Source organism: Natator depressus, chromosome 20 (genome assembly GCF_965152275.1).
Source record: "Natator depressus isolate rNatDep1 chromosome 20, rNatDep2.hap1, whole genome shotgun sequence".
NCBI lineage: Eukaryota > Metazoa > Chordata > Testudines > Cheloniidae > Natator > Natator depressus.
Window position 1 is genome coordinate 22,939,922 of NC_134253.1, and position 23,345 is coordinate 22,963,266.

A 23,345-nucleotide genomic window follows, 5' to 3' on the forward strand; every position below is an offset into this window, starting at 1 on the left:
CAGTCACGGAGCAGGGAGTGCAGGCTATACTGAATTCATAGGACAGCACTACTGGGCATGCTAGACAGCGCCCCCTTGCTGTCAGGGAGCACTAGGGACTGCATTTAGACTGAGCATTGTGGGGACTCGGGACTTGGTTGCTTGTACCCCATTTCCAGCCACTAGAGGGAGAAACAATTTAGCCTGTATATTTTAGGGTGTCGAAACAAAACCACTCGAGGAGGCATTTTAAAAGACGCCACAAAGTCATGCATTCAAAATCAAACTCCTTTTACACTACTGAAATGGCACAGACATGCAAAACCTGCTCAGATTTCAGGGGATTGAAGGATTGGGGGGGGGGAACCCACAATAAATAAGGAGAAAGGGAATCTCGGAAAAGGAGCAGCGGACCAGGGCTGGACTAAGCTATAGGTACTACTGGCCCACGTCTAGGGAGTGTAACTTGTTCTAACCACTAGACCCCACAGCCAGGGATAGAAGAACCCAGGAGTCCTGACTGCCAGCACCTGCAGCTGTAATCCTCACACCCCACTCCCCTTTCCAGCCCACTGATTTAACCCCGGGATCAAACTCCAGCCTAGACAGCTGGGAGGTTGGTTTCGAAGCTCTGATCCTGCAAGCGCTTTAAAGAAGGCGGATTCAAGTTCTGCGATAAGCTCTTCCTTCTCCTGTGGCGCGACAGCATCTCCTGCCTCCCGGCCAGAACGTCAGCCCTGCAAGGAAAGAGAGACACCGGCATGGTTCCGGAGGGGAAAACACAAGCTCCCAGGAGAGTTTTGATATCAGGTGAGTGGGATCAAGCCTTCTGTGCCTTCAGATTTAACCCTGACTTCAAGCTCCTAGCATAGCAGATTTCCATGTCTATTGGTGTCACTGGGGCTTCCCCCAGAGCTCCTAAGTCCCTGAGGGTTGGTCTGCACCCAGCTTTTGTACCAATTTATCGACATCAGTCCAGACACCATGTCTGCCCTGCGCCGGGGAGTCCTGACTCCCAGCCCCCTTTGCTCTAACCACTAGACCCACCCCGCTTCCAGCGCCCTGAACAGAACCCAGGAGTCCTGACTCCCAGTCCAGTGCTGTAACCCTGCCCGGATCTCGCCTGGATTCTGGATGCATCTGGTGAGGGTTCGGCAAAGATCGCAGGGACATTGGCTCTCTCACCGCTTTGCTGCTGGTGGCTAAAGTAGACATGGAGACGTCGGAAACGTAGGACTTGGGTTTGCAGGTGAACCATCTCTTGTACTCCTCCCGCACCTGGAGTTGCAGAGACAGTCAGTGGTGCTGCACCGCTAAGAAACGGGAGAAGATCTCTTCTCTCTATGCCTTATCTCCGTTTCTAAGGTGCCCAGCACCTCAGCATCAGGGCATTAGGCAGATGAATAAGAGCCGCGTCTAATCCTCCCTGATAAAAGGGACCGGAGCCCCTGATGCTGTCATTGGGGCTTATTCACTGTTACCCATGCAGAGACTTATAGCTATTTATGTTCCCCCCTCATCTATGCCTTGGTACAAGTTAGAGCAGCCTCAGGGCTGCTGTAACACTCTGCTTCCTGTGGCAGGAGAGAATACCCATAGTGCAGTGCACACTAGCTTTGCACCCAATCCACCCCCTGCTTTGGAGGCAGAGCCTTTAGAGGAGCTATGCATGGAAGGGGATTCTCAGGAGGACTTTCCCTTCCCTTTCCCCCCTTTAACAGCCCTTCAGGGTGCCAGACTGATTATTTGAGGGAAGTTCTCCAGGGAACTGAGAGGCTGAGTGACTTGCCCAAGGAGTCGACAGCACAGCATGGAATTGTGCCCAGGTCTCCTAAGGGCTAAGCTAGTACTTCAGCCTCTGGGCCATCTTTCCTCTCCAAACAAGGGGCTGCTCCATTGCTCTGCTACTGGGGGAAACACTGGGCAAAAAGCTGGGGGTGGGAGATCTTGCCCAGAAGAATCAGTAAAGCATCGTTAGCCCGCCCTGCTCTCTGCTGGCAGGGGGTCTGATGAGTCCATCAGGGAACGAAGGGCCCTGGGCAGTACCTGACGATTGAGGAGACAGTGCACCAGGAAGATGAAGGCTCCCTGCAGGCTGTTGACGATGGTGAATAAATACGCCATGACAATGGCGGCTGGGCCGACTTGAAGGAGACCGAAAATCCACGTGCAGCCCAGAATGAAGACTTGGGCAATGGCTTTAAAGGTCAGTAGCCTGGAGAAAGGCAGACGGAGAGATCCCGTGATGACAGCCCTCTGGAGGGCGGCTGAGTCAGGGGGGTCCGGGCCAAAAGGGCGAATGCCTCCAGGTAGCCACGCTCCATCTACAAGCGTGAGAGCGGCTGGCCCAGAGTCTTCGAAAGGTAGACGCACAAGCTGCTACAGCCTGCACTAAAGACCCAAGCCTCGCTAAGAGGGGCTGGGACGGATTCAGATCCTGTGTGGATCGGACAAAAGGAGCCCTGTGACACACCCACCAGCCCTCGCTGCAGGCACATATAAGCACGGAGAGATCTTTGCTTCTATGTGACCAGGCTTTCGGGGTGACTATCCCATCCGGGTCCCCTTTGCAGAGGAAGGTGTCCGTGGGGGGTACACAGCATGGAGCAGAGCAGGTTTGTAAATCCAAGGTGTCAGAGACAGGGGAAAGCCCCACAGGGAGCAGATCTCCAGCTGGTTCAAATCGGCAGATCCCATAAAGAGACACCAGCTGAGCATCTGTCCATCCAGGCTTCGTAACAGCATCACCCTCTGTCCTGCAATCTAGCACCTTGGCCACTCCACAGCTGAGGGACACAAACAATGGGGCATACAAGCACAGCTCTTGGGGGGCCATCGGCCAGACTGAGGATCTCCAAGGGTTGTCCCAGCATTCAGGGAGGCTCACAACTCCCACTTCAGGGAGGCCAGTATCAGCCCAATTTTAAAAGAGAGGGAAACTGAGGCACAGTGACTTGCCCAAAGTTACACTGCCAGTAGCAAAGCTGGGAATGGAACCCAGGAGTCCTGACTCCCACCCTCCCCCCTACCACCACTGAATGATACTTTTCAGCTCTGCTTTTAAACCAACATTACCTGGTGTTCTTGAGGGTGGACACATCCGTGTTGAGCCTGGAAAGCTTTCTCTGCAGCATCCAGAGGGTTAAGGCAAAAAGGATGGAATTAATCTAGAATCAAAGCAGAGAGGTGGCAAAATTTGCAGATACAAAATTGCTCAAGATAGTTAAGTCCCAGGCGGACTGCGAAGAGCTACAAAAGGATCTCTCAAACCCAGGTGACTGGGCAACAAAAGGCCTCAATGTTGATAAATGCAAAGTAATACACACAGGAAAACAGAATCCTAACTATACATATAAAATGATGGGGTCTAAATTGGCTGTTCCCACTCAAGAATGAGATCTTGGAGTCACTGTGGCTGGTTCTCTAAAAATATCCACTCAATGTGCAGCGGCTGTCAAAAAAGCAAACAGAATATTGCAAATCATGAAGGAAGGGATGATAATAAGACAGACAATATCATATTGCCTCTGTATAAATCCATGGTACGCCCGCATCTTGAATACTGCGTGCAGATGTGGTCGCCCCGTCTCAAAAAAGATATATTGGAATTGGAAAAGGTTCAGAAAAGGGCAACAAAAATGATTAGGGGTCTGGAACGGCTGCCATATGAACAGAGATTAATAAGACTGGGACTTTTCAGCGTGGCCTCGTCTACACTGGGGCGGGGGGGGAGAATCGATCTAAGTTACGCAACTTCAGCTACGTGAATAACGTAACCGAAGTCGACATACTTAGATCTACTCTCCGCGGAGTCTTCACCGCAGTGAGTCGACTGCTGACACTCCCCCGTCAACTCTGCCTGCACCTCTCGCTCCGGTGGAGTATAGGAGTTGACGGGAGAGCGCTCAGGGGTCCATTTATCGTGTCTAGACTAGCGTAATAAATCGACCCCCGCTGGATTGATCGCTGCCTGCCAGTCTGGCGGGTAGTATAGACATACTCTTAGAAAAGAGACAACTAAGGGGGGATATGATAGAGATCTATAAAATCATGACTGATATGAAGAAAGTAAATAAGGAAGTGTTATTTACTCCTTCTCATAACACAAGAACTAGGGGGTCACCAAGTGAAATTAATAGGCAGCAGGTTTAAAACAAACAAAAGGAAGTATTTTTTCACACAACGCACAGTCAACCTGTGGAACTCCTTGCCAGAGGATGTTGTGAAGGCCAAGACTATAACAGGATTCAAAAAAGAGCTAGATAAGTTCATGGAAGATAGGTCCATCAGTGGCTATTAGCCAGGATGGTGTCCCTAACCTCTGTTTGCCAGAAGCTGGGAATGGCGACAGGGATGGATCACTTGATGATTACCTGTTCTGTTCATTCCCTTTGGAGAACCTGGCATTGGCCACTGTCAGAAGACAGGATACTGGGATAGATGAACTTTTGGTCTGACCCAGTATGGCTGTTCTTATCATAGAATATTAGGGTTTGAAGAGACCTTAGGAGGTCATCTAGTCCAACCCCCTGCTCAAAGCAGGACCAACCCCAACTAAATCATCCCAGCCAGGGCTTTGTCAAGCTGGGCCTTAAAAACTTCTAGGGATGGAGATTCCACCACCTCCCTAGGTAACGCATTCCAGTGCTTCACCACCCTCCTAGTGAAATAGTGTTTCCTAATATCCAACCTAGACCTCCCCCACTGCAACTTGAGACCATTACTCCTCGTTCTCTCATCTGCTACCACTGAGAACAGTTGAGCTCCATATTCTTTGGAACCCCGTTTTGGGTAGTTGAAGGCTGCTATCAAATCCCCCCTCACTCTTCTCTTCTGCAGACTAAACAAGCCCAGTTCCCTCAGCCTCTCCTCATGAGTCATGCGCCCCAGCCCCCTGATCATTTTCGTTGCCCTTGCTGGACTCTCTCCAATTTGTCCACATCCTTTTTTAGTGGGGGACCCAAAACTGGACGCATTACTCCAGGTGAGGCCTCGCCAGTGCTGAATAGAGGGGAATAAGCGCTTCCCTCCATCTGCTGGCAATGCTCCTACTAATACAGGCCAACATGCCGTTAGCCTTCTTGGCAACGAGCGCACACTGCTGACTCATATCCAGCTTCTCGTCCACTGTCACCCCTAGGTCCTTTTCTGCAGAACTGCTGCCTAGCCAGTCGGTCCCCAGCCTGTAGCGGTGCATGGGATTCTTCCTTCCTCAGTGCAGGACTCTGCACTTGTCCTTGTTGAACCTCATCAGATTTCTTTTGGCCCAATGCTCCAATTTGTCTAGGTCACTCCATAGGTGCCGACTCCGCGGTTGCTCCGGGGCTGGAGCACCCATGGGGGAAAATTAGTGGGTGCTCTGCATTCACCGACAGCCAAGCTCCCCTCCCCACCTCACCCCACCTCCTCCTCCGCCTCCTCCCCTGAGAGGGCTGCGTCCCCGCTCCTCCGCCTACCTCCCAGGGCTTGGCTTGCTGCTGCCAAACAGCTGTTTGGCGGCATAGCAAGCTCCGGGAGTGAGGGGGGAGGAGTGGGAACATGGCGCGCTCAGGGGTGAAGGTGGGGAAGAGGCGGGGCAGGGGCAGGGATTTGGGGAGGGAGTCGGAATAGGGGCAGGGAGAGGGCGGAGTTGGGGCGGGGACTTTGGGGAAGGGGTTGGAATGGGGGGACAGGGGTGGAGTTTGGGCGGGGCCGGGGGCAGAGTGGGGTCGAGCGTCCACCAGCGTGAGTAGAAGTCGGTGCCTATGGGTCACTCTGGACCCTATCCCTACCCTCCAGCGTATCTACCTCTCCCCTCCAGCTTAGTGTCATCTGCAAACTTGCTGAGGGTGCAATCCACACCATCCTGCAGATCATTAATAAACTTATGTTTGTCTGTTCTTCGGTCACGAACCCTGATTTGCCTCAGGCTCTGGGGAAGGGATGTGCCGGGCAGCTGCAGGGTCTCGACATGAGCAGAAGCAGAAATTGTTGCCGTCCAAAGCAAGCGTATTGCTGTTCGGTATGATTATTCGGCCAGATCCCCAGCTGGTGCAAATCATTGAAATCACCATTGAAGCTCCATTGAAATCACCATTGAAGCTCCATTGAAATCACCCGAGCAATACTGATTTACACCAGGTGAGGATCTGGCCCCGTGGTCTGAAGTCCCAACGTGATGCCTACGGCATTGCGCAAACTGGCTTTCGCAGGGTGGATCTGGTGGGTCTTATCACCCCATTCCCCGAGTGGGCCAAAATCCTCCTTGGCATGTACTCCTTCGAGGTCAGTAGCACTACACCAGGGGATGAACTGGGCCCACAGTGCTTAGCCAGAGACAAGGGAAGCCAGGCAGAGCTCCAGGCTTCACCGTGCTGCGGGAGGCGGCAGGGTCAAGCCGCAGTGGATACGTACCCCGATGATGACACACACCGGTCCCAGGAAACTCCAGATGAAGCCCTTCTCCATGCTGAGCCAGCAGCTACAAGAACAAAAGGTTAACGTGAGGTTCACTGAACAGTAGCAGCCTGGTGCAGCGATTCCCCTTGAGATTAGTGCTACCCAAAGAGGCTCCCCCCGAGACTGGAGTCCCCTTGGGCACAGCTACGGAGTGAGGGGCGGTCCCTGCCCCGCCCAGCACAACCTAAATCAGGGGCGGGCAAACTTTTTGGCCTGAGGGCCGCAATTTCTGAAATTGTATGGTGGGCCGGTAAGGGGAGGCGGTGCCTCCCCAAACAGCCAGGCATGGCCCGGCCCCCGCCCCCTATCCGACCCCGCCCTGCTTCTCGCCCCACTGCTTCTCAACCCCTAATGCTTCTCGCCCGGGGACCCCTGCCCCATCCACCCGCCCCTGCTCTTGGTCTCCTGACCGCCCCCGGACCCCTGCCCCTAACTGCCCCCTGCGGCCCTATCCAACCTCCCTCTCCTTCCTGACTGCCCCCCCCGGGATTCCTGCCCCATCCAACCACCCCTTTTCCCTGACTGCCCCTGGACTCCTCGCCCCTACCTGCCCCCCGCACCCCATCCAACCCCCACTCTCCTTCCTCACTGCCCCACCAGGACCCCTGCCCCACCCACCCCCCTGCTCTCGGTCCCCTGGCCACCCCCCAGACAACTGCCCCCTGTGGCCCTATCCAACCCCCCCCCCGACTGCCCCCCCCGGGATCCCTGCGCCATCCACTCCCCCTGCTCCCTGTCCCCTGACCCCCCCCCGCCACCCCATCCAACCCCTCCTCACCTTCCTGACTGCCTCCCCAGGGCTTCTGCCCCCATTCAACCCCCCTTTTCCCCGCCCTCTGACCGCTCTGACCCCTGTCCACGCCCCTGACCACCCCCCAAACTCCCCTGCCCTCTATCCAACCCCCCCTGCTCCCTGCCCCCTTACTGCACTGCCTGGAGCACCGGTGGCTGGCAGCGCGGCTGCACCAGGACAGAGCACCGGGTCAGGCTGGGCTCTGCATCCCCGCTGCCCAGAGCATGGCGCGGCAAGGTGAGGCTGCGGAGGAGGGGGGACAGCAGGGGAGGGGGAGGGGGCTAGCCTCCTGGGCCAGGAGCTCAGGGGCCAGGCAGGACGGTCCCGCGGGCCAGATGTGGCCCGCGGGCCATAGTTTGCCCACCTCTGTTCTAGAAACTGATTCATTCATTCATGAATGACAACAGCACAGCTGTTGAGGCAGATGCCCACTGGTCCAGAGCATCTTTCACTGAGGAGCGCTGGGACACACACACACACAGACACACACACAGACACACACACACAGAGTGCTAGCGTAAGACAGGACCTACTCTCTTCACTCCCCTTTTTGTACTCACACAGCGAATTTGGCCTGCAGGTCTAACCACAGTACATCAAATTTCCTTAATGCAGAGAATGCCTTAGATTAGAACCGTCTACCTCTAGGGACTTATAAGGCACCATCAATGTAGCATCCAACAATCTTTAATCGATTTTGCCTCCCAATGCCCCGGTGCAGCAGGACAGTGCCATTATCTTCATTTCACACCTGGGGAAACTGAGGCACAAAGCAGCGAATTGGCTTCCGCAGCACCCGGCCTGTAGTAGAGCTTGGACTTGAACCTGCATCTCCCCCTACCACACGTTCATGCCCTAACCACTGCAGCCTCCTGCCTGTCCTCCAGGAGGCCCCTCATTTCACCCCACTGCGGCGCTTGGCCGTGGAAGGGCGCAGCAAGCGATTGCAAAGGGCCGCGGTCGCAAAGGGCCAGTTCCCCAGCTCGGGCACTCACTTTTCCTGCCTGCCGTAGCCCTGCGGCATAACCGCCGCCGAGACGGCCACCACCAGGGTGGGGAAGCCGTAGCCAAAGAGGCTTAGGTGCCGCATCTTGGGGCTGTGGGTGCTGAAATAGTTGACGACCCCGAGGTTGCGGATGGTGAGGAAGAGCACCACGGCCTCCAGGAACATCCAGGCAAAGCAGGCCAGGAACAGGTAGTGCAGGAGGCCGGCGATGATGGCGCATGCCAGCTGGGGAGGGAAGAACGCCCGCGTGAGCGCAGGGATCTGCTTCTGCGGGGTTCCCCAGGCCAGGCCGGCATTTAGGGCGACCCCTAGTGGCAACACTGTGCAGAACAGGGCAGGAGCTGGCGAGCCGGAGAGAACCACGGGATCTGTGTCCAGCTGCCCGGCTAAACAACGTTTGAGCATTGCCTCCACCCTACCCCCAGGGCACTGTAGCCACGACTATCTTCTGCCACACAAACCCCAGCTCGGGGGGGGGGCATTTCAAAGAGCCCACTTGAGGTCTGGGGCCTTCAGCCTGCATTAACCAGGACTTCTCGAGGTCCCTTCTAGTCCTATGATTCTTTCATTTCACAGCCTCTAATGAGCATCCCTGGGCTTGGTTCCCCTGGTTCCCCTGCATCAAACACACCCCTGGGAATTACGATTGTAAGAAGGGGTTCTCCCCTAGGATCTCATTTCTGTCCTAAAGGCCACTGCTAGCTGCATACCCAATGATCACTCACTCTTCAAAGTAGGTCAGCATCATTACCCCCATTTTACAGATAGGGAAACTGAGGCACAGGACGGTGCTTTGCCCAGCATCACCACCAGGTTAAGGACAGAGCCAGGACTTACACCCAGGACTAGAATCCAGGTCACCAGAGTTCCCACCCAGTGCTCTATGTACCAGGCCACTCTGCCTGCCACATTAGGCACCCTGCGAGGGGGAGGGAGTGCTTTACCTGATGGCTGGGGCTGTCCACTGCGGTGAGGAAGAGCAGGTCGGCCAGGAAGAGGCAGAGGCAGAGCTGCAGGTGGATGGAGGTGTTCACGTTGCGGATGGAGCGGCTCAAGAGGAAGGTGAGGATGGCGAGGAAGAGGCACAGCAGGGAGAAGGCCAGCCCGACGTGGGAGACGAGGAACAGTGGGAAGCCTGCCTATCGGGGAGGCGGGGCAGAGGGCTCATTAGGAGGCCAAGCGTCGTCCCGCGCGGGGCAGTTAATGCAGCTGGGGCTTTGCGGAGGGACCACGGAATGGGGAACCACCTGCGATCGGCCCATGATGCCCAGCTCCAGTGCTCACCCCAGCCCCTTTGCGCTTTCTCCAGTGCTGCCCCCCCCATGCCAGGGAGGGGCTCCTCGTAAACGTCCCCAGAACTACCTCCTTGTCCTCCTTCAATCTCTCCTTGGCTGAGAGGGTGCCCGACGCCCCCCAGCAAAGCCCGCAGCCTCGGTCTGCGGGCGCGGTCCCATTACCGTTATCTCCCCCGATGCCATGAGGACGGCCAGGTTGGAGACGCGATTGCAGCTGCACGTGGTGTGAGTGGCATTGCTGTGCAGGACCCCGCACCCTGCCCGAGACCAGCTGCCACGCCAGGCCGTGGCCTCCCACGAGACGCAGATGAGCTGCTCAGGGCTGCTGCTTGGCTGCAAAAAAAAAAAGGGGGGGGAAGGTGGAAGGAATAACGCAGGATGGAAAAAACGTGATACCAGGGGAGCGGGTCAGGCACTCCAAGAGAGCGCTTGAGAGGCAGACTAACAGAGGCTGTGCAGGCCAGTGGACGGGGTGGAACTCAGGAGAGCTGAGTTTTAGTCCTGACTCTGCCACTGGCCTGCTGTGTGACCTTGACTGAGTCACTCGCCTGCTCTGTGCCTCAGTTTCCCCTCCCACCCTTTGTCTAGACAGACTAAGTGCTTGGCATCAAGGGCTCTCTCACACGATGAGCCGCTCCTGCCAGAAGGGGGCGCTCATTTCAGCCTGCGCATTAGCACAAATACTGAACAGTAGGGCAGAGGGTTAACAAGACTCTCCATCGCCCCCCACAGAGAGTGGGCCAGAGAACACATATGGGGTGGTTCTGAAGGGCTCCCAGACTCTGCGTCTGCCTTAATGAAGCAAAAGCAAATCTATCCCTGCTCCTAGTGTTAACACCTAGCTCTTCAGTGCTGTCCATCCATCTAACAAGGTGCTTTACAAAGAAGGTCACTATCATTACCCCCATTTGACATATGGGGAAACTGAGGCACCGAGTGAGGGAAAATATCAAGGTCACCCAGCAGGCCAGCAGCAGAACCAGGAGTAGAACCTAGATCTCTCACTAGTGCTCTATCCACTAGGCCCCACTGTCTCCCCTGTGTTCCTCTTTGCTTTCTTCCCCTGCCTCCCAGCCCTAGTGGTGGGAGATTTATGAGGCTACTACTGAGACTCAGATAATGGAAGTGGCCCGTTAGCGGCTGAAGCAGAAATTCAGACTTTTGGATCATGAGTTCAATCCCCCCCTTCCCCCACAAGGCAGCACCACACTTGGGGGACAACACAAGAATTCCTCCCCACCTGAGAGTTAATTCAATGCAGCATCCCCACCAGAGGAGCCAGGCTGCTCCTGAAAAGTCGGAATCAAGCCCAGCAGCAGTTCACAGAGGGACATGCAGCCGGCCTTACCATGAGGTTCTGGAAGGTGTAGTTGACTGGATCCGGGAAATCGGTCTTGGTCTGGCTGGTCAGGACGGCACTCACCACCCTGGAATTCATCCAGACTGAGGTGGCCCTTTGGCCATGGAAGAAGCTGCCATTCAGGATGGACTCCATGCCCATGTAGGAGGCAAACGCCACTCCAGCCCGGGCTGCAAGTATTCCCAAGGAGAAACCAGGTGAGTTAGCGGCTTCTTTACCCACATTCCACCGGGGGGCCTCTCAAAGCACTGTACAACTCCCCCATTTCAGGAGCTGGGTAATGTATTGCTTTAGACCCACACACGGATAAAAATGAGGCACAGAAAAGTAACACAACGGCACAGCAAACCTGCAGCAGCGCTGGGAAGAGAACCCAGGTGTCCGGATAGCCAGTGCAGCTCAGCTGGCACTGATGACAAGACAGAGGGGCTGTCCATAAATTACAGAACACAACAGGGGGCAGAGGGCTCCTTAATGTTGTGTGCTTGTTTCAGTGTTATAAGGGGTGGGTGGATCTTGAAAATCCCCCCCAATGTGTGACAGTTTTTGGAGAGCCCCTGAAGATGGTTTTCTCAAAACATCTGATATTAATAGAGCTAGTTGGAAAAGGGCTTTTTTCCCCGGGTGAAAATCTTGAGTTTGGGGGGGGGGAATGGAAACCAAATTTTTGATTTGAAAATGCCACTGCAATGCCTCCTGGGAGTTGTGGTTCGGGTGCTTCGTGCTCTTGTTTCTCCTCTATGAGCCAGGCTCCCTGGTTGGACTGAATCTCCCATGATGCACCATGGCAATCATCTTGCCACAGTGCATCATGGGAGACGAAGCCTGGCTGGAGACCCTGGCCTGTGGAGGGGAATGGGAGTATGAGGCTTCAGAGACATGATTTCAGAATCAAAATATTTTAGCTCTTCAGCCCAAAGCAGAAAATATTTCAGGTTTGAGGGCATTTGGGGCAGCCAGTTTTTCATCACGTAATCTACGTTTTCTGCAGAAATCAGCCACTTCATGAAGAATTGCATTTTCCGAGGACCCAGTTTTCCATTGAAGTACAGTGTAGATGGAACAGTTTTGACCAGCCCTCATTCTTAATTCTTCTAGTTCCCTTTATTCTAGTAAACTTGACTAGGACAGAAGGAATTTATATTTGTAGGCGTAAGAACCCGGGAATTCCCATTCCATCACAGAGCCCTGTTCTGTGAGCCCTGTATCCCATACCCCAGCCACCCCAAATCACATAAATAGTGCATCTAATTCACTTTCCCATCTCTCTGTGTCAGCACAGACCAATGCTCCATCTAAGCTGGAATCTCCTGCCATTGCCAGTGATGCTTCCAGAGGTATAAAACCTCCTGTACTTTACCTGTGCAATACTGCCAGTTGGTGGTGAGGGCTGGGGGAGCCCATTTGTTGCCAAGAAGGCCAATGGCATTTTGGGATGTATAAGTAGGGGCATAGCCAGCAGATCGAGGGATGTGATCGTTCCCCTCTATTCGACACTGGTGAGGCCTCATCTGGAGTACTGTGTCCAGTTTTGGGCCCCACACTACAAGGAGGATGTGGATAAATTGGAGAGAGTCCAGCGAAGGGCAACAAAAATGATTAGGGGTCTAGAGCACATGACTTATGAGGAGAGGCTGAGGGAGCTGGGATTGTTTAGTCTGCAGAAGAGAAGAATGAGGGGGGATTTGATAGCTGCTTTCAACTACCTGAAAGGGGGTTCCAAAGAGGATGGCTCTAGACTGTTCTCAATGGTAGCAGATGACAGAACGAGGAGTAATGGTCTCAAGTTGCAATGGGGGAGGTTTAGATTGGATATTAGGAAAAACTTTTTCACTAAGAGGGTGGTGAAACACTGGAATGCGTTACCTAGGGAGGTGGTAGAATCTCCTTCCTTAGAGGTTTTTAAGGTCAGGCTTGACAAAGCCCTGGCTGGGATGATTTAACTGGGAATTGGTCCTGCTTCGAGCAGGGGGTTGGACTAGATGACCTTCTGGGGTCCCTTCCAACCCTAATATTCTATGATTCTATGATTCCCACCCCAAATGGGGCAGCTGAGAAGCAAGCCTGGGAAATCCGCTTCACACCCTCTGGTGGTGGTGATGTACCTTGTGCCACTGTTCCCTGGATCGTTCTGCAGCTAATCTTCATGGTCTCCCCTTTGACTTCCAGGCTGATGACTGAGTCCTTTCCGGGGCAGCCGTCCGCAATGACTTTGGTCTGGACATCTAAGGAGAGGGAGAAAGAGCATGGTCTGATACAGCACAATGGCTCCTCGGGCAGGGGCCATCACTTGCTCTGCAGAGCTGAGCCACAGGTGTGGCAGAGAGAGAAGGAAATGGAGAGACACGTCCAGCTGAGAGGGGAAGAGGCCCACAGGAAAGAGATGGGGAGGAAGTTTCATGGGGCCCTTGGACCCAGCCTCTCCCGAGGGCTTTAAGAACAAGGGGAGACTCGGGAGCTGTAGATGGGGGCAGGGGATGTGGCCTTGCTTGAGAATGGGAACTGCAGCTGTCGGCACATGCTGGCTGGAGTCCCAAGAGCTGGGACCTAGGGGTATGGCCTTGTGCTTCAGGCAGTCGCCTGGGACTCAGAAGATCCAAGCTGAATTCCCAGCTCTGCCACTGAATCCTTGTGTGACCCTGGGCAAGTCACTGCAGCTCCCTGCCTCAGTTTCCCACCTCTGTAAAATAGGGATATGAGCCTCCCTTTGTTTGTCTAAATTGTAAGTTCTTCGCAGCAGGGACTGTCTCTCCGTCCGTGTCTGTGCAGCACCTGGCACAACAGTGCCCCGGTCTCGGCTGGGGTTTCTAGGTGCTACCGTAATGTTCATAATAGGGAGGTCATGGAAAAATAGGTGATACTGTAATGTTCATAATAGGGAGGTCATGGAAAAATAGGTGATACCGTAATGTTCATAATAAGGAGACTATAGAGAAATGAGCTAACTAGATATGGCACCTGCTGATTGGTCACCAGGCAGGCTCCATCCCTATTGGGCTGAGTCACGCTGCTTGTGATGTGCAGTGGCCACCTGTTCTGACCCCCCCACCCCCAACCCAGCTTCCTACCCAGTTGTTCCATCTGGATGGTCTGGTTCCCCTTCCCGGTGGGGTTGGCGAAGGCAGCCAGCAGGACGCTCTCCACCCTCTGCAGGAAGACGGTGGCCATGGTGGAGAGCTGCTCCGTGCTCAGGTTGGACCAGGAGGGTGTCTGCTCCAGGATGGAGGCAAATCCTGCAGCGGCTTTCTACGGGGGGCCGAGAGAGAGAGAGAGCTCTTATTGGCTGTGCTGCATTACCCCAGCAACGGTCGGCCAATCTCCTAAGAGCTGCTGATGGGCACGCTCACAGCTGCCCTTCGTCCCACCTGCCCTGAGGTGCCACGTGTGCAGCATGCCCCCTCTAGTGGCTGGTCCATCGAGGTCTGAGCCAGCTACAGGGCCGGGGTCTGCTCCCAGGCCAACGGGAGCTTTGAATGACTTCAGTGGGCTTCGGCTCAGGCCTGCAGCCTGTTGGCTCAAGCACTACCGGCTCATGCCTCTAAAGCTGAGCTTCCCTGGTCCAGCCCTGCCACGAGCCGGCGTGGCACCGATTAGATCTCTCGAGAGCAAGAGGCTGCTGAAGCAAGAGCCGGGCCTGGCAGGTGGGCAGCTCAGCTCTGTGGGGGACTGGTGGCATGAGCCCTTCTGGAGCTGAGTCAATGGGCTCTGGGGGTCATCCCATCCTGCCCCAAAGAACTCACCGACTCAGGAGAAGCAAAAAACCCAGCTCAGAAAAGGTCGGAAATCAGAGGCCAGCTGTGCCTTTCGAAGGCGGGAGCTGGCCCCAGTGCTGGCCGTCCTTAGCAGGGTGTCATTTTCCAGCCATCAGCCCTTTTCTCTTCCAGGGAATTCTAAGACCCACCTACCCCCAAGTTATAGGGCTGGATGCAGGGCTCAGTGGGATAGGATTCGGTGATGCAGGAGGGTCTAGAGCAGGGGTGGGCCAGGTAGGGAAGGCTGTGCCCCCCAAACAGCCTGGCCCCTGCCCCTATTCGCCCCCTCCCACTTCCCACCTCCTGACTGCCCCCCTCAGAACCCCCGACCTAACCAACCCCTCCCCCGCTCCTTGTCCCCTGACTCCCCCCTCCTGGGACCCCCCGCCCCAAACCGCGCCGCCCGGGATCCCACCCCCATCCAACCCCCCTGCTCCCTGTGCCCTGACTGCCCCCCCGGACCCCCGACCCAACCCCCACACCGCTGCGCACACCGCCGCCCCTTTACCACGCCACTCAGAGCGGCAGGAGCTGGCAGCCCCGCTGCCCACGTGGCAGCATGGCTGCAGGGGAGGGGGAACAGCGGGGGAGGGGCCGGGGGCGAGCGTCCCAGGCCAGGAGCTCAGGGGCCGGGCAGGATGGTCCCGTGGGCCCCCGCGGGCCATAGTTTGCCAGAGAGACTGAAAGCTGCAATAAAACATCCAGGCTTCTCTTACCACCAGAGAGACGGTGGAGTCCTTCCTTTCAGAGGGGTCTCCCAAGACGCTGAAGGTGGAGGTCAATAAAGTGCAGAAGGCAGCCTGTGCAGAAGGAGGGGGCCGGAGCAGAAGGAAAAGCCCGTCGTGCGACACCAAGTCAGTCGTATGGCGGGAAGGTTGGTCTTGTGGTCAAGGAATGGGACTGGGACCCATGGGTTCAAATTGCAGCACAGTCAGGAAGTCATTTTATTTCTCACCATTTCCATTCCCCATCCGTACAGTGGGGCAACTAATCCCGTCTTGTCCACTTCCATTGTAAGTCTTGGGGGCATGGACTGCTTTTTACTATGTGTCCATGCAGCACCTGGCACAATGGGGGCCCAGATCTTGGTCCGGGGGAGGGGGAAGGGGTCTCTGCAGCACCCTGCTTGAAGCCAGGGTGCTACTGCAAAGTGTTGCGGGTGGCAGGAAGGGACAAGGGAGGTTTGGGGTTCCAGAGGTTCTGCTGGTGGTACCATGGGGATCGGGACTGGTGCTGCTGGGGTCGGGGGGGAGGAGTGGGCTGGGGGGAGCTATGGCTTCCTACACTGGGATTTTCCACCCACTAAAGCTTTGATGATTCTTGTCAATCTCCTGCAACCTGCACTTTGCTGCTGGTTCACTGGCAGGGATGAGGATGTTTTGTCCCATGGATTAAAATCCCCAGCACCAGAAAGGCTTGGTGTGAGGAGCTTTGCTGTGGCCGTCGAGAGCCGCACTGAAGATGAAATTGAGCAACTCAACTACATGGCAGCACCCGTGCAAGGTTCCTGAAAGGTGCCCAGGAAGTGGCGAAGGCCGGCTCCCTGCAAACTCAGGCCCATTTGAAGGCATCTCAAGGCAGGAACCCCCAAAACAATCACTCAGCCGCTTTAAAGAATTTCAGCCAGCGTCCCCCACACGGCCTTTGCCGTGAGGGTCCCTAGATCAGCGGGGCGTGTCAACTATGCTGGGATACGTACATCGTCTGGGGATGAGCCGGGAGCCGCGTCCAGCCTTCGGTTGTGGCATGTCCTCACCGGATCGTTTGAAGCGACCTCTAGGAGGAAATGAACCAAAAAAAGGGAAAAAAATCAAACGTGCATGAAATCCCTGGGTGTCCCCATCCAGGATGCAAAGGGTTTAAAAATCCTGCTGGTAAAACCAGTGACTTCCAGGTCTAGGGGCTACTACCCAAGCAAGCCCCACTATTTGCTGATCCCAGATCTGGGTAAGAGGGAGATCCTTATTTCCACGCAGGATTCACATCCAGGAGTCTGGTCACCCTTTTTCAAGGAGAAGTGGAGGGGGGGTGATACCGCCTCCCACAAAATCCCTTGGCACCGATAGCCCAGTGGGTAGCGCGCGCACCTGAGATACGGGACACGAAGGATCAATTTCCCCCTCTCTGCCTCATCTACAACCCTGGGTCTCCCAATCTCCCCGGAGAGAGCCCTAACCACTAGGCTACACGGCTGGTATCTCTCAAGCTCTCCGCTTGGGGAACAAAGTCATTGCAACCAGGGGCCTGGAACCTGGCTCTCCCCCTTGAGAATCTGGTCACAGCAGGTTGCCGGGCTGAGGCACCCCACTCAGGTTCCTGCACCCACCGTGGACTGTCTCCATCCCAGAGAGAGACCAGAGACTGTTCCCCTTGGTGCTTTAATACACAGCCTGCGACAGCTGGTCCCAGCTCCGGCCAAGTACGTTATGCCGGGGGACACCCGGTGCTGAACATGATAATACAGTTTAGCCATCACCTGTGAACTGGACAGACACTCTCTGGCCCCAGGAATATCTATGTCCCCCTAGAGAAGCCCACCCTGACTGGGCAGAGAAGCTGTTTCAAAACAGGGTGGGGGCTCAGATTTTGTCCTTCTCGGGGGCGAGATGCCGGGGAAAGTTGCTTGGATGCTCACCTGTGCAGAAGGTTGTTCCGGGTACCCACGGCCCTGGCGTAGAGGGAAGGTGCCCGGGTGAGCACTGGCAGGTGTAGCTCCCAGGTGTGTTGAGGCAGGAGGCATTGGGCCCGCAGATTGCAGGGTTTCGGGCACATTCATCCACATCTGCAGGAGATGACTTGGAATTAGTCTGTGTGTTTATTACATGCATTACAGTAGCACCTACAGGCCCCACTGTGTTGGCGCTGCACAGTCCAACAAGACAAAGTGCGGGAGGGGGCAGAGGCCATGGGAGGGGCAGAGACTCCGTAGGTCAGGGCAGTGCCGGGACTGGAACTCCCATCTCCTCATTCCCGGGCAGTTGCCCGACCCACTGAGCAACCCTGCTGAGCCAGCCGTGAAGACACAGCCAGCTTGCCCCAGCTCCCCGGGCTCTGGAGACAGTCGCACTCCAAGGTGGGGAGCTGGAGCCGCTCAGACCCTCGCTCTCGTCTGCGGGACGACCGGACAGCCAGCCTCAGCCTCCCACCCCCAGAGCTCCACCCACAGCCCCGCACGGGACGCTTACCTGTGCAGCTGAACGGGATGCCAGGCTGGCTCGGGGAGAGGTAGCCTGGGGGACACGTGCAGGCGTAACTGCCCACGGTGTTGGTGCACATGGAGCTGGGGCCGCAGGGCGATGGGTCCCGGGAACATTCGTCAATATCTAGGGGAGGGAATTCACGTTGGACCTGAGCGATGCTAGACCACCAGGGATTTATTGCCACAGGCCACCCACACCCTGATCCAAAGCCCATTGGAGTCAGTGAGAATCTTTCCACCAGCCTCAGTGGCCTCTTGGATCGATCGCTCTGCTCTGTGCCAGAACCAGCACTCACCGTTGCACTGCGCTGCTGGCTCGGTGAAGCGCTGCTCCCCAGAACTGGATGCAAACCCGGTATTGCAGGTGCAGAAGTGGCTTCCTGGGGTGTTGGTGCAGGTGGCGGACGCAGGGCACGACGCCAGATCCAGACACTCGTCGATATCTGGGACAGGGGAAGGAGCAATGGGTCCAGCTCTGCACAACGGAGCCTTCCCTTGATGGGAGGAGCAGGGGGAAAGAAGGCAGGTCCCAGCAGCTGGCATCGGAGGGGGCACCGTGCCAGGAATATGGTTCCCAACAGGTTTGCAAAATGCTGCCCATTCCCAAGAGGCAGCGGGTGCTAGTGGCCTGAGAAGCGGGAGCCAGGGTGCCTGGGTTCTCTCCTCAGCTTTGGGAGGAGAGTCAGGTTGGGTAGCTGGAGCAAGGAGGGGCGGAGGGAGGGGGAGTCAGGATTCACATCCAGGAGTCTGGTCACCCTTTTTCAAGAAGTGGAGGGGGAGGGTGATACCACCTCCCCCACAATCCTTTGGAACCGATAGCCCAGTGGGTAGCGCATGCACCTGAGATACGGGACACGAAGGGTCAATTTCCCCCTCTCTGCCTCATCTACAACCCTGGGTCTCCCAATCTCCCCGGAGAGAGCCCTAACCGCTAGGCTACACGGCTGGTATCTCTCAAGCTCTCCGCTTGGGAACACAGTCATTGCAGCCAGGGGCCTGGAACCTGGCTCACCCCCTTGAGTATCTGGTCACAGCAGGTTGCCGGGCTGAGGGACCCAGGTCAGGTTCCTGTACCCGCCGTGGACTGGCTCCATCCCAGAGAGAAACCAGAGACTGTTCCCCTTGGTGCTTTAACACACAGCCTGCGACAGCTGGTCCCAGCTCCGGCCAAATACGGTGTGCACGGGGCCACCCGGTGCTGAACATGATAATACAGTTTAGCCGTCACCTGTGAACTGGACAGACACTCTCTGGCCCCAGGAATATCTATGTCCCCCTAGAGAAGCCCACCCTGACTGGGCAGAGAAGCTGTTTCAAAACAGGGTGAGGGCTGAGATTTTGTCCTTCTTGTGGGCGAGAGGCCGGGGAAAGTTGTTTGGATGCTCACCTGTGCAGAAGGTTGTTCCGGGTACCCACGGCCCTGGTGTAGACGGAAGGTGCCCTGGTGAGCACTGGCAGGTGTAGCTCCCAGGTGTGTTGAGGCAGGAGGCATTGGGCCCGCAGATTGCAGGGTTTCGGGCACATTCATCCACATCTGCCAGAAGATGACTTGGAATAAGTCTGTGTGTTTATTACATGCATTACGGTAGCACCTACAGGCCCCAATGTGCTAGGCGCTGCACAGTCCAACAAGACAAAGTGCGGGAGAGGGACAGAGGCCAGGAGAGGGGCAGAGACTCCGTAGGTCAGGGCAGTGCCGGGACTGGATCTCCCGTCTCCTCATTCCCAGGCAGTTGCCCGACCCACTGAGCAACCCTGCTGAGCCAGCCGTGAAGACACAGCCAGCTTGACCCAGCTCCCCGGGCTCTGGAGACAGTCGCACTCCAGGGTGGGCAGCGGGAGCCGCTCAGACCCTCGCTCTCGTCTGCGGGACGACCGGACAGCCAGCCTCAGCCTCCCACCCCCAGAGCTCCACCCACAGCCCCGCACGGGACGCTTACCTGTGCAGCTGAACGGGATGCCAGGCTGGCTCGGGGAGAGGTAGCCTGGGGGACACGTGCAAGTGTAACTGCCCACGGTGTTGGTGCACACGGAGCTGGGGCCGCAGGGCGATGGGTCCCGGGAACATTCGTCAATATCTAGGGGAGGGAATCCACGTTGGACCTGAGCGATGCTGGAACACCAGGGATTTATTGCCACAGGCCACCCACACCCTGATCCAAAGCCCACTGGAGTCAGTGAGAATCTTTCCACCAGCCTCAGTGGCCTCTTGGATCGATCGCTCTGCTCTGTGCCAGAACCAGCACTCACCGTTGCACTGCGCTGCTGGCTCGGTGAAGCGCTGCTCCCCAGAACTGGATGCAAACCCGGTATTGCAGGTGCAGAAGTGGCTTCCTGGGGTGTTGGTGCAGGTGGCGGACGCAGGGCATGACGCCAGATCCAGACACTCGTCGATATCTGGGACAGGGGAAGGAGCAATGGGTCCAGCTCTGCACAACGGAGCCTTCCCTTGATGGGAGGAGCAGGGGGAAAGAAGGCAGGTCCCAGCAGCTGGCATCAGAGGGGGCACCCTGCCAGGAATATGGTTCCCAACAGGTTTGCAAAATGCTGCCCATTCCCAAGAGGCAGCGAGTGCTAGTGGCCTGAGAAGCGGGAGCCAGGATGCCTGGGTTCTCTCCTCGGCTTTGGGAGGAGAGTCAGGTTGGGTAGCTGGACGAAGGAGGGACGGAGAGAGGGGGAGTCAGGATTCACATCCAGGAGTCTGGTCACCCTTTTTCAAGGAGAAGTGGAGGGGGGTGATACCGCCTCCCACAAAACCCCTTGGCACCGATAGCCCAGTGGGTAGCGCGCGCACCTGAGATACGGGACACGAAGGGTCAATTTCCCCCTCTCTGCCTCATCTACAACCCTGGGTCTCCCAATCTCCCCAGAGAGAGCCCTAACCGCTAGGCTACACGGCTGGTATCTCTCAAGCTCTCCGGTCGGGTGACGCAGTCATTGCAGCCAGGGGCCTGGAACCTGGCTCTCCCGCTTGAGTATCTGGTCACAGCAGGTTGCTGGGCTGAGGCACCCGGGTCAGGTTCCTGTACCCGCCGTGGACTGGCTCCATCCCAGAGAGAGACCAGAGACTGTTCCCCTTGGTGCTTTTACTCACAGCCAGCGACAGCTGGTCCCGGCTCTGGCCAAGTACGGTGTGCACGGGGCCACCCGGTGCTGAACATGATAATACAGTTTAGCCATCACATGTGAACTGGACAGACACTCTGTGGCCCCAGGAATATCTTCGTCCCCCTAGAGAAGCCCACCCTGACTGGGCAGAGAAGCTGTTTCAAACCAGGGTGGGGGCTCAGATTTTGTCCTTCTCCGGGGAGATCGGCAGGGGAAGGTTGCTTGGATGGTCACCTGTGCAGTGGGTTGTTCCGGGTACCCACGGCCCTGGCGTAGAGGGAAGGTGCCCTGGTGAGCACTGGCAGGTGTAGCTCCCAGGTGTGTTGAGGCAGGAGGCATTGGGCCCGCAGATTGCAGGGTTTCGGGCACATTCATCCACATCTGCAGGAGATGACTTGGAATTAGTCTGTGTGTTTATTACATGCATTACGGTAGCACCTACAGGCCCCACTGTGCTAGGCGCTGCACAGTCCAACAAGACAAAGTGCGGGAGGGGGCAGAGGCCAGGAGAGGGGCAGAGACTCCGTAAGTCAGGGCAGCGCTGGGACTGGATCTCCCGTCTCCTCATTCCCGGGGAGTCGCCCGACCCACTGAGCTACACTGTTGAGCCAGCCGTGAAGACACAGCCAGCTTGCCCCAGCTCCCAGGCCTCTGGAGACAGTCGCACTCCAGGGTGGGCAGCTGGAGCCGCTCGGACCCTAGCTCTCGTCTGCGGGACGACCGGAGAGCCGGACTCAGCCTCCCACCCCCAGAGCTTCACCCACAGCCCCCCACGGGACGCTTACCTGTGCAGCTGAACGGGATGCCAGGCTGGCTGGACGGGAGGTAGCCTGGGGGACACGTGCAGGCGTAACTGCCCCGTTTGTTGGTGCACACGGAGCTGGGACCGCAGGGCGATGGGTCCCGGGAACATTCATCAATATCTAGGGGAGGGACCCCACGTTGGACTGAGCGATGCTAGACCACCAGGGATTTACTGTCACAGCCACCCACACACTCATCCAAAGCCCACTGGAGTCAGTGAGAATCTTTCCACCAGCCTCAGTGGCCCCTTGGATCGATCGCTCTGCTCTGTGCCAGAACTGGCTCAGACTAGGGACCCATCTAGCCTGGAGTCCTGCTTTCAACAGTGGCTGGTACTAGATGCTTTTGACGATCATTTCAGGTGTTCTCAGTATTTATGTCACACTCTAATCCTTCTTCAAAACCTGATAAATTTGCAGCCTCCATGGGATACGGTGGCAGGGAGTTTCACAGGTTAATACTGCATCATGTAAAAAGAAAAACAGTTTTCTTTTATCCATTTTAGGGGCTGTATTGTGAGTGGCCCGGATATGGGTGCATAGGAGGAGGGAGCTCACAAGGAACGTCCCCGCGGGCCTCTGCGAGGATCATGCTTTCCTCCATATTCCTCCTGGTGGATCATGGTGTCCCAAAAGTGGGTGGGAAGGAGGTGGGGCCATAATGTGCTCCTCCCCTCCATACAAGGGAATAGAATCAGGGCTGGAGGGGACTCTTTCTACACCCTGGGCTGCTCCGGGGGGAATTCAGCCACCCATCCCCATGCCACCCTGCCCTGCTCCAGGGCTGCGTGCAGACTGCACTACGGCTCTTCCATTTTATTGGCTGTCCCGTGGTTTGGGGAGGGACAGATTGACAGGCAGGGGAAGCCAAGTCACTGAATCTCCTTGGCCACATATATCCCTTCCTTGCTTTCTTAGTCACTGCATCACGCTTTCTAGTCAGCGAAGTACTCAATACCGAACCCTTCCCTGCAAGCGGAAGAGCCACTCCCGGTGACACTGGTGCAAGCTACATAACAGTGTCCCCACTGCACGGCTCCCCTTCTCCGGGCTCCCACTCACCTTTGCACTTCACTTTTCGATCAGTGAAGTACTGCTCCCCAGAGCTAGATGCAAACCCACGTTTGCAGGCGCAGCGGTGGCTCCCAGGGATGTTTTCACAGGTTGCAAAAGCTGGACAGACAGATGAAGCTGCACACGCATCAGCTGGGAAATGACCAAGAAACAATTTAATGAATGAATAAGCCTTTGCACCCTTTGTCTTACATCTTCAGTGTGCTTCATATTCATTCTTTAAGCCGACCGCACATGAGGAAGAGTGGGCCTAGTAGAATAGGTGGGTGGGGAGGTAGGATCAAGGCAGCTGGGCTCGCTTCTGAAAGCATCTGATGAAGAAGCAAGGACAGGCCTCCAGCCCCCTCCCCTGACGCCAGGAAAGGAAAAGCCGGAGGTGGGGAGCGTAGGAACGGAGGCTGCGTGTCGAGGGAGCTGATCCTCCGATATCACTGCGAGGGGAGGGGCTATTATACCCATTTTTCAGAGGGGGAATTGAGGCCCCGAGAGAGTAAGGTCCAAAGCAGTAATTCGGGGAACCGCATTTGAGGCACACGGG

At 56.3% G+C, this 23,345-nt stretch overlaps 1 protein-coding gene across 1 annotated transcript in view; it reads right to left on the bottom strand.

The window, feature by feature from the left end:
* Positions 1-616: 616 nt before the first annotated feature.
* Positions 617-23,345, bottom strand: part of ADGRE1 (adhesion G protein-coupled receptor E1) — a 30,102-nt gene continuing 7,373 nt past the window's right edge. The window contains exons 4-22 of the mRNA XM_074935354.1: positions 20,073-20,219; positions 19,763-19,900; positions 19,210-19,356; positions 18,119-18,265; positions 17,809-17,946; positions 17,259-17,405; positions 16,323-16,399; positions 15,340-15,423; positions 13,940-14,117; positions 12,977-13,096; positions 10,860-11,041; positions 9,674-9,844; positions 9,161-9,355; positions 8,206-8,441; positions 6,373-6,439; positions 3,055-3,146; positions 2,026-2,194; positions 1,165-1,257; positions 617-716 (exon numbers count right to left, since the gene is read on the bottom strand). Coding sequence (XP_074791455.1) covers positions 711-716; positions 1,165-1,257; positions 2,026-2,194; positions 3,055-3,146; positions 6,373-6,439; positions 8,206-8,441; positions 9,161-9,355; positions 9,674-9,844; positions 10,860-11,041; positions 12,977-13,096; positions 13,940-14,117; positions 15,340-15,423; positions 16,323-16,399; positions 17,259-17,405; positions 17,809-17,946; positions 18,119-18,265; positions 19,210-19,356; positions 19,763-19,900; positions 20,073-20,219 — 2,534 coding nt within the window. The 3' untranslated portion in view covers positions 617-710. The remainder of the gene's footprint in view (positions 717-1,164; positions 1,258-2,025; positions 2,195-3,054; positions 3,147-6,372; positions 6,440-8,205; positions 8,442-9,160; positions 9,356-9,673; positions 9,845-10,859; positions 11,042-12,976; positions 13,097-13,939; positions 14,118-15,339; positions 15,424-16,322; positions 16,400-17,258; positions 17,406-17,808; positions 17,947-18,118; positions 18,266-19,209; positions 19,357-19,762; positions 19,901-20,072; positions 20,220-23,345) is intronic.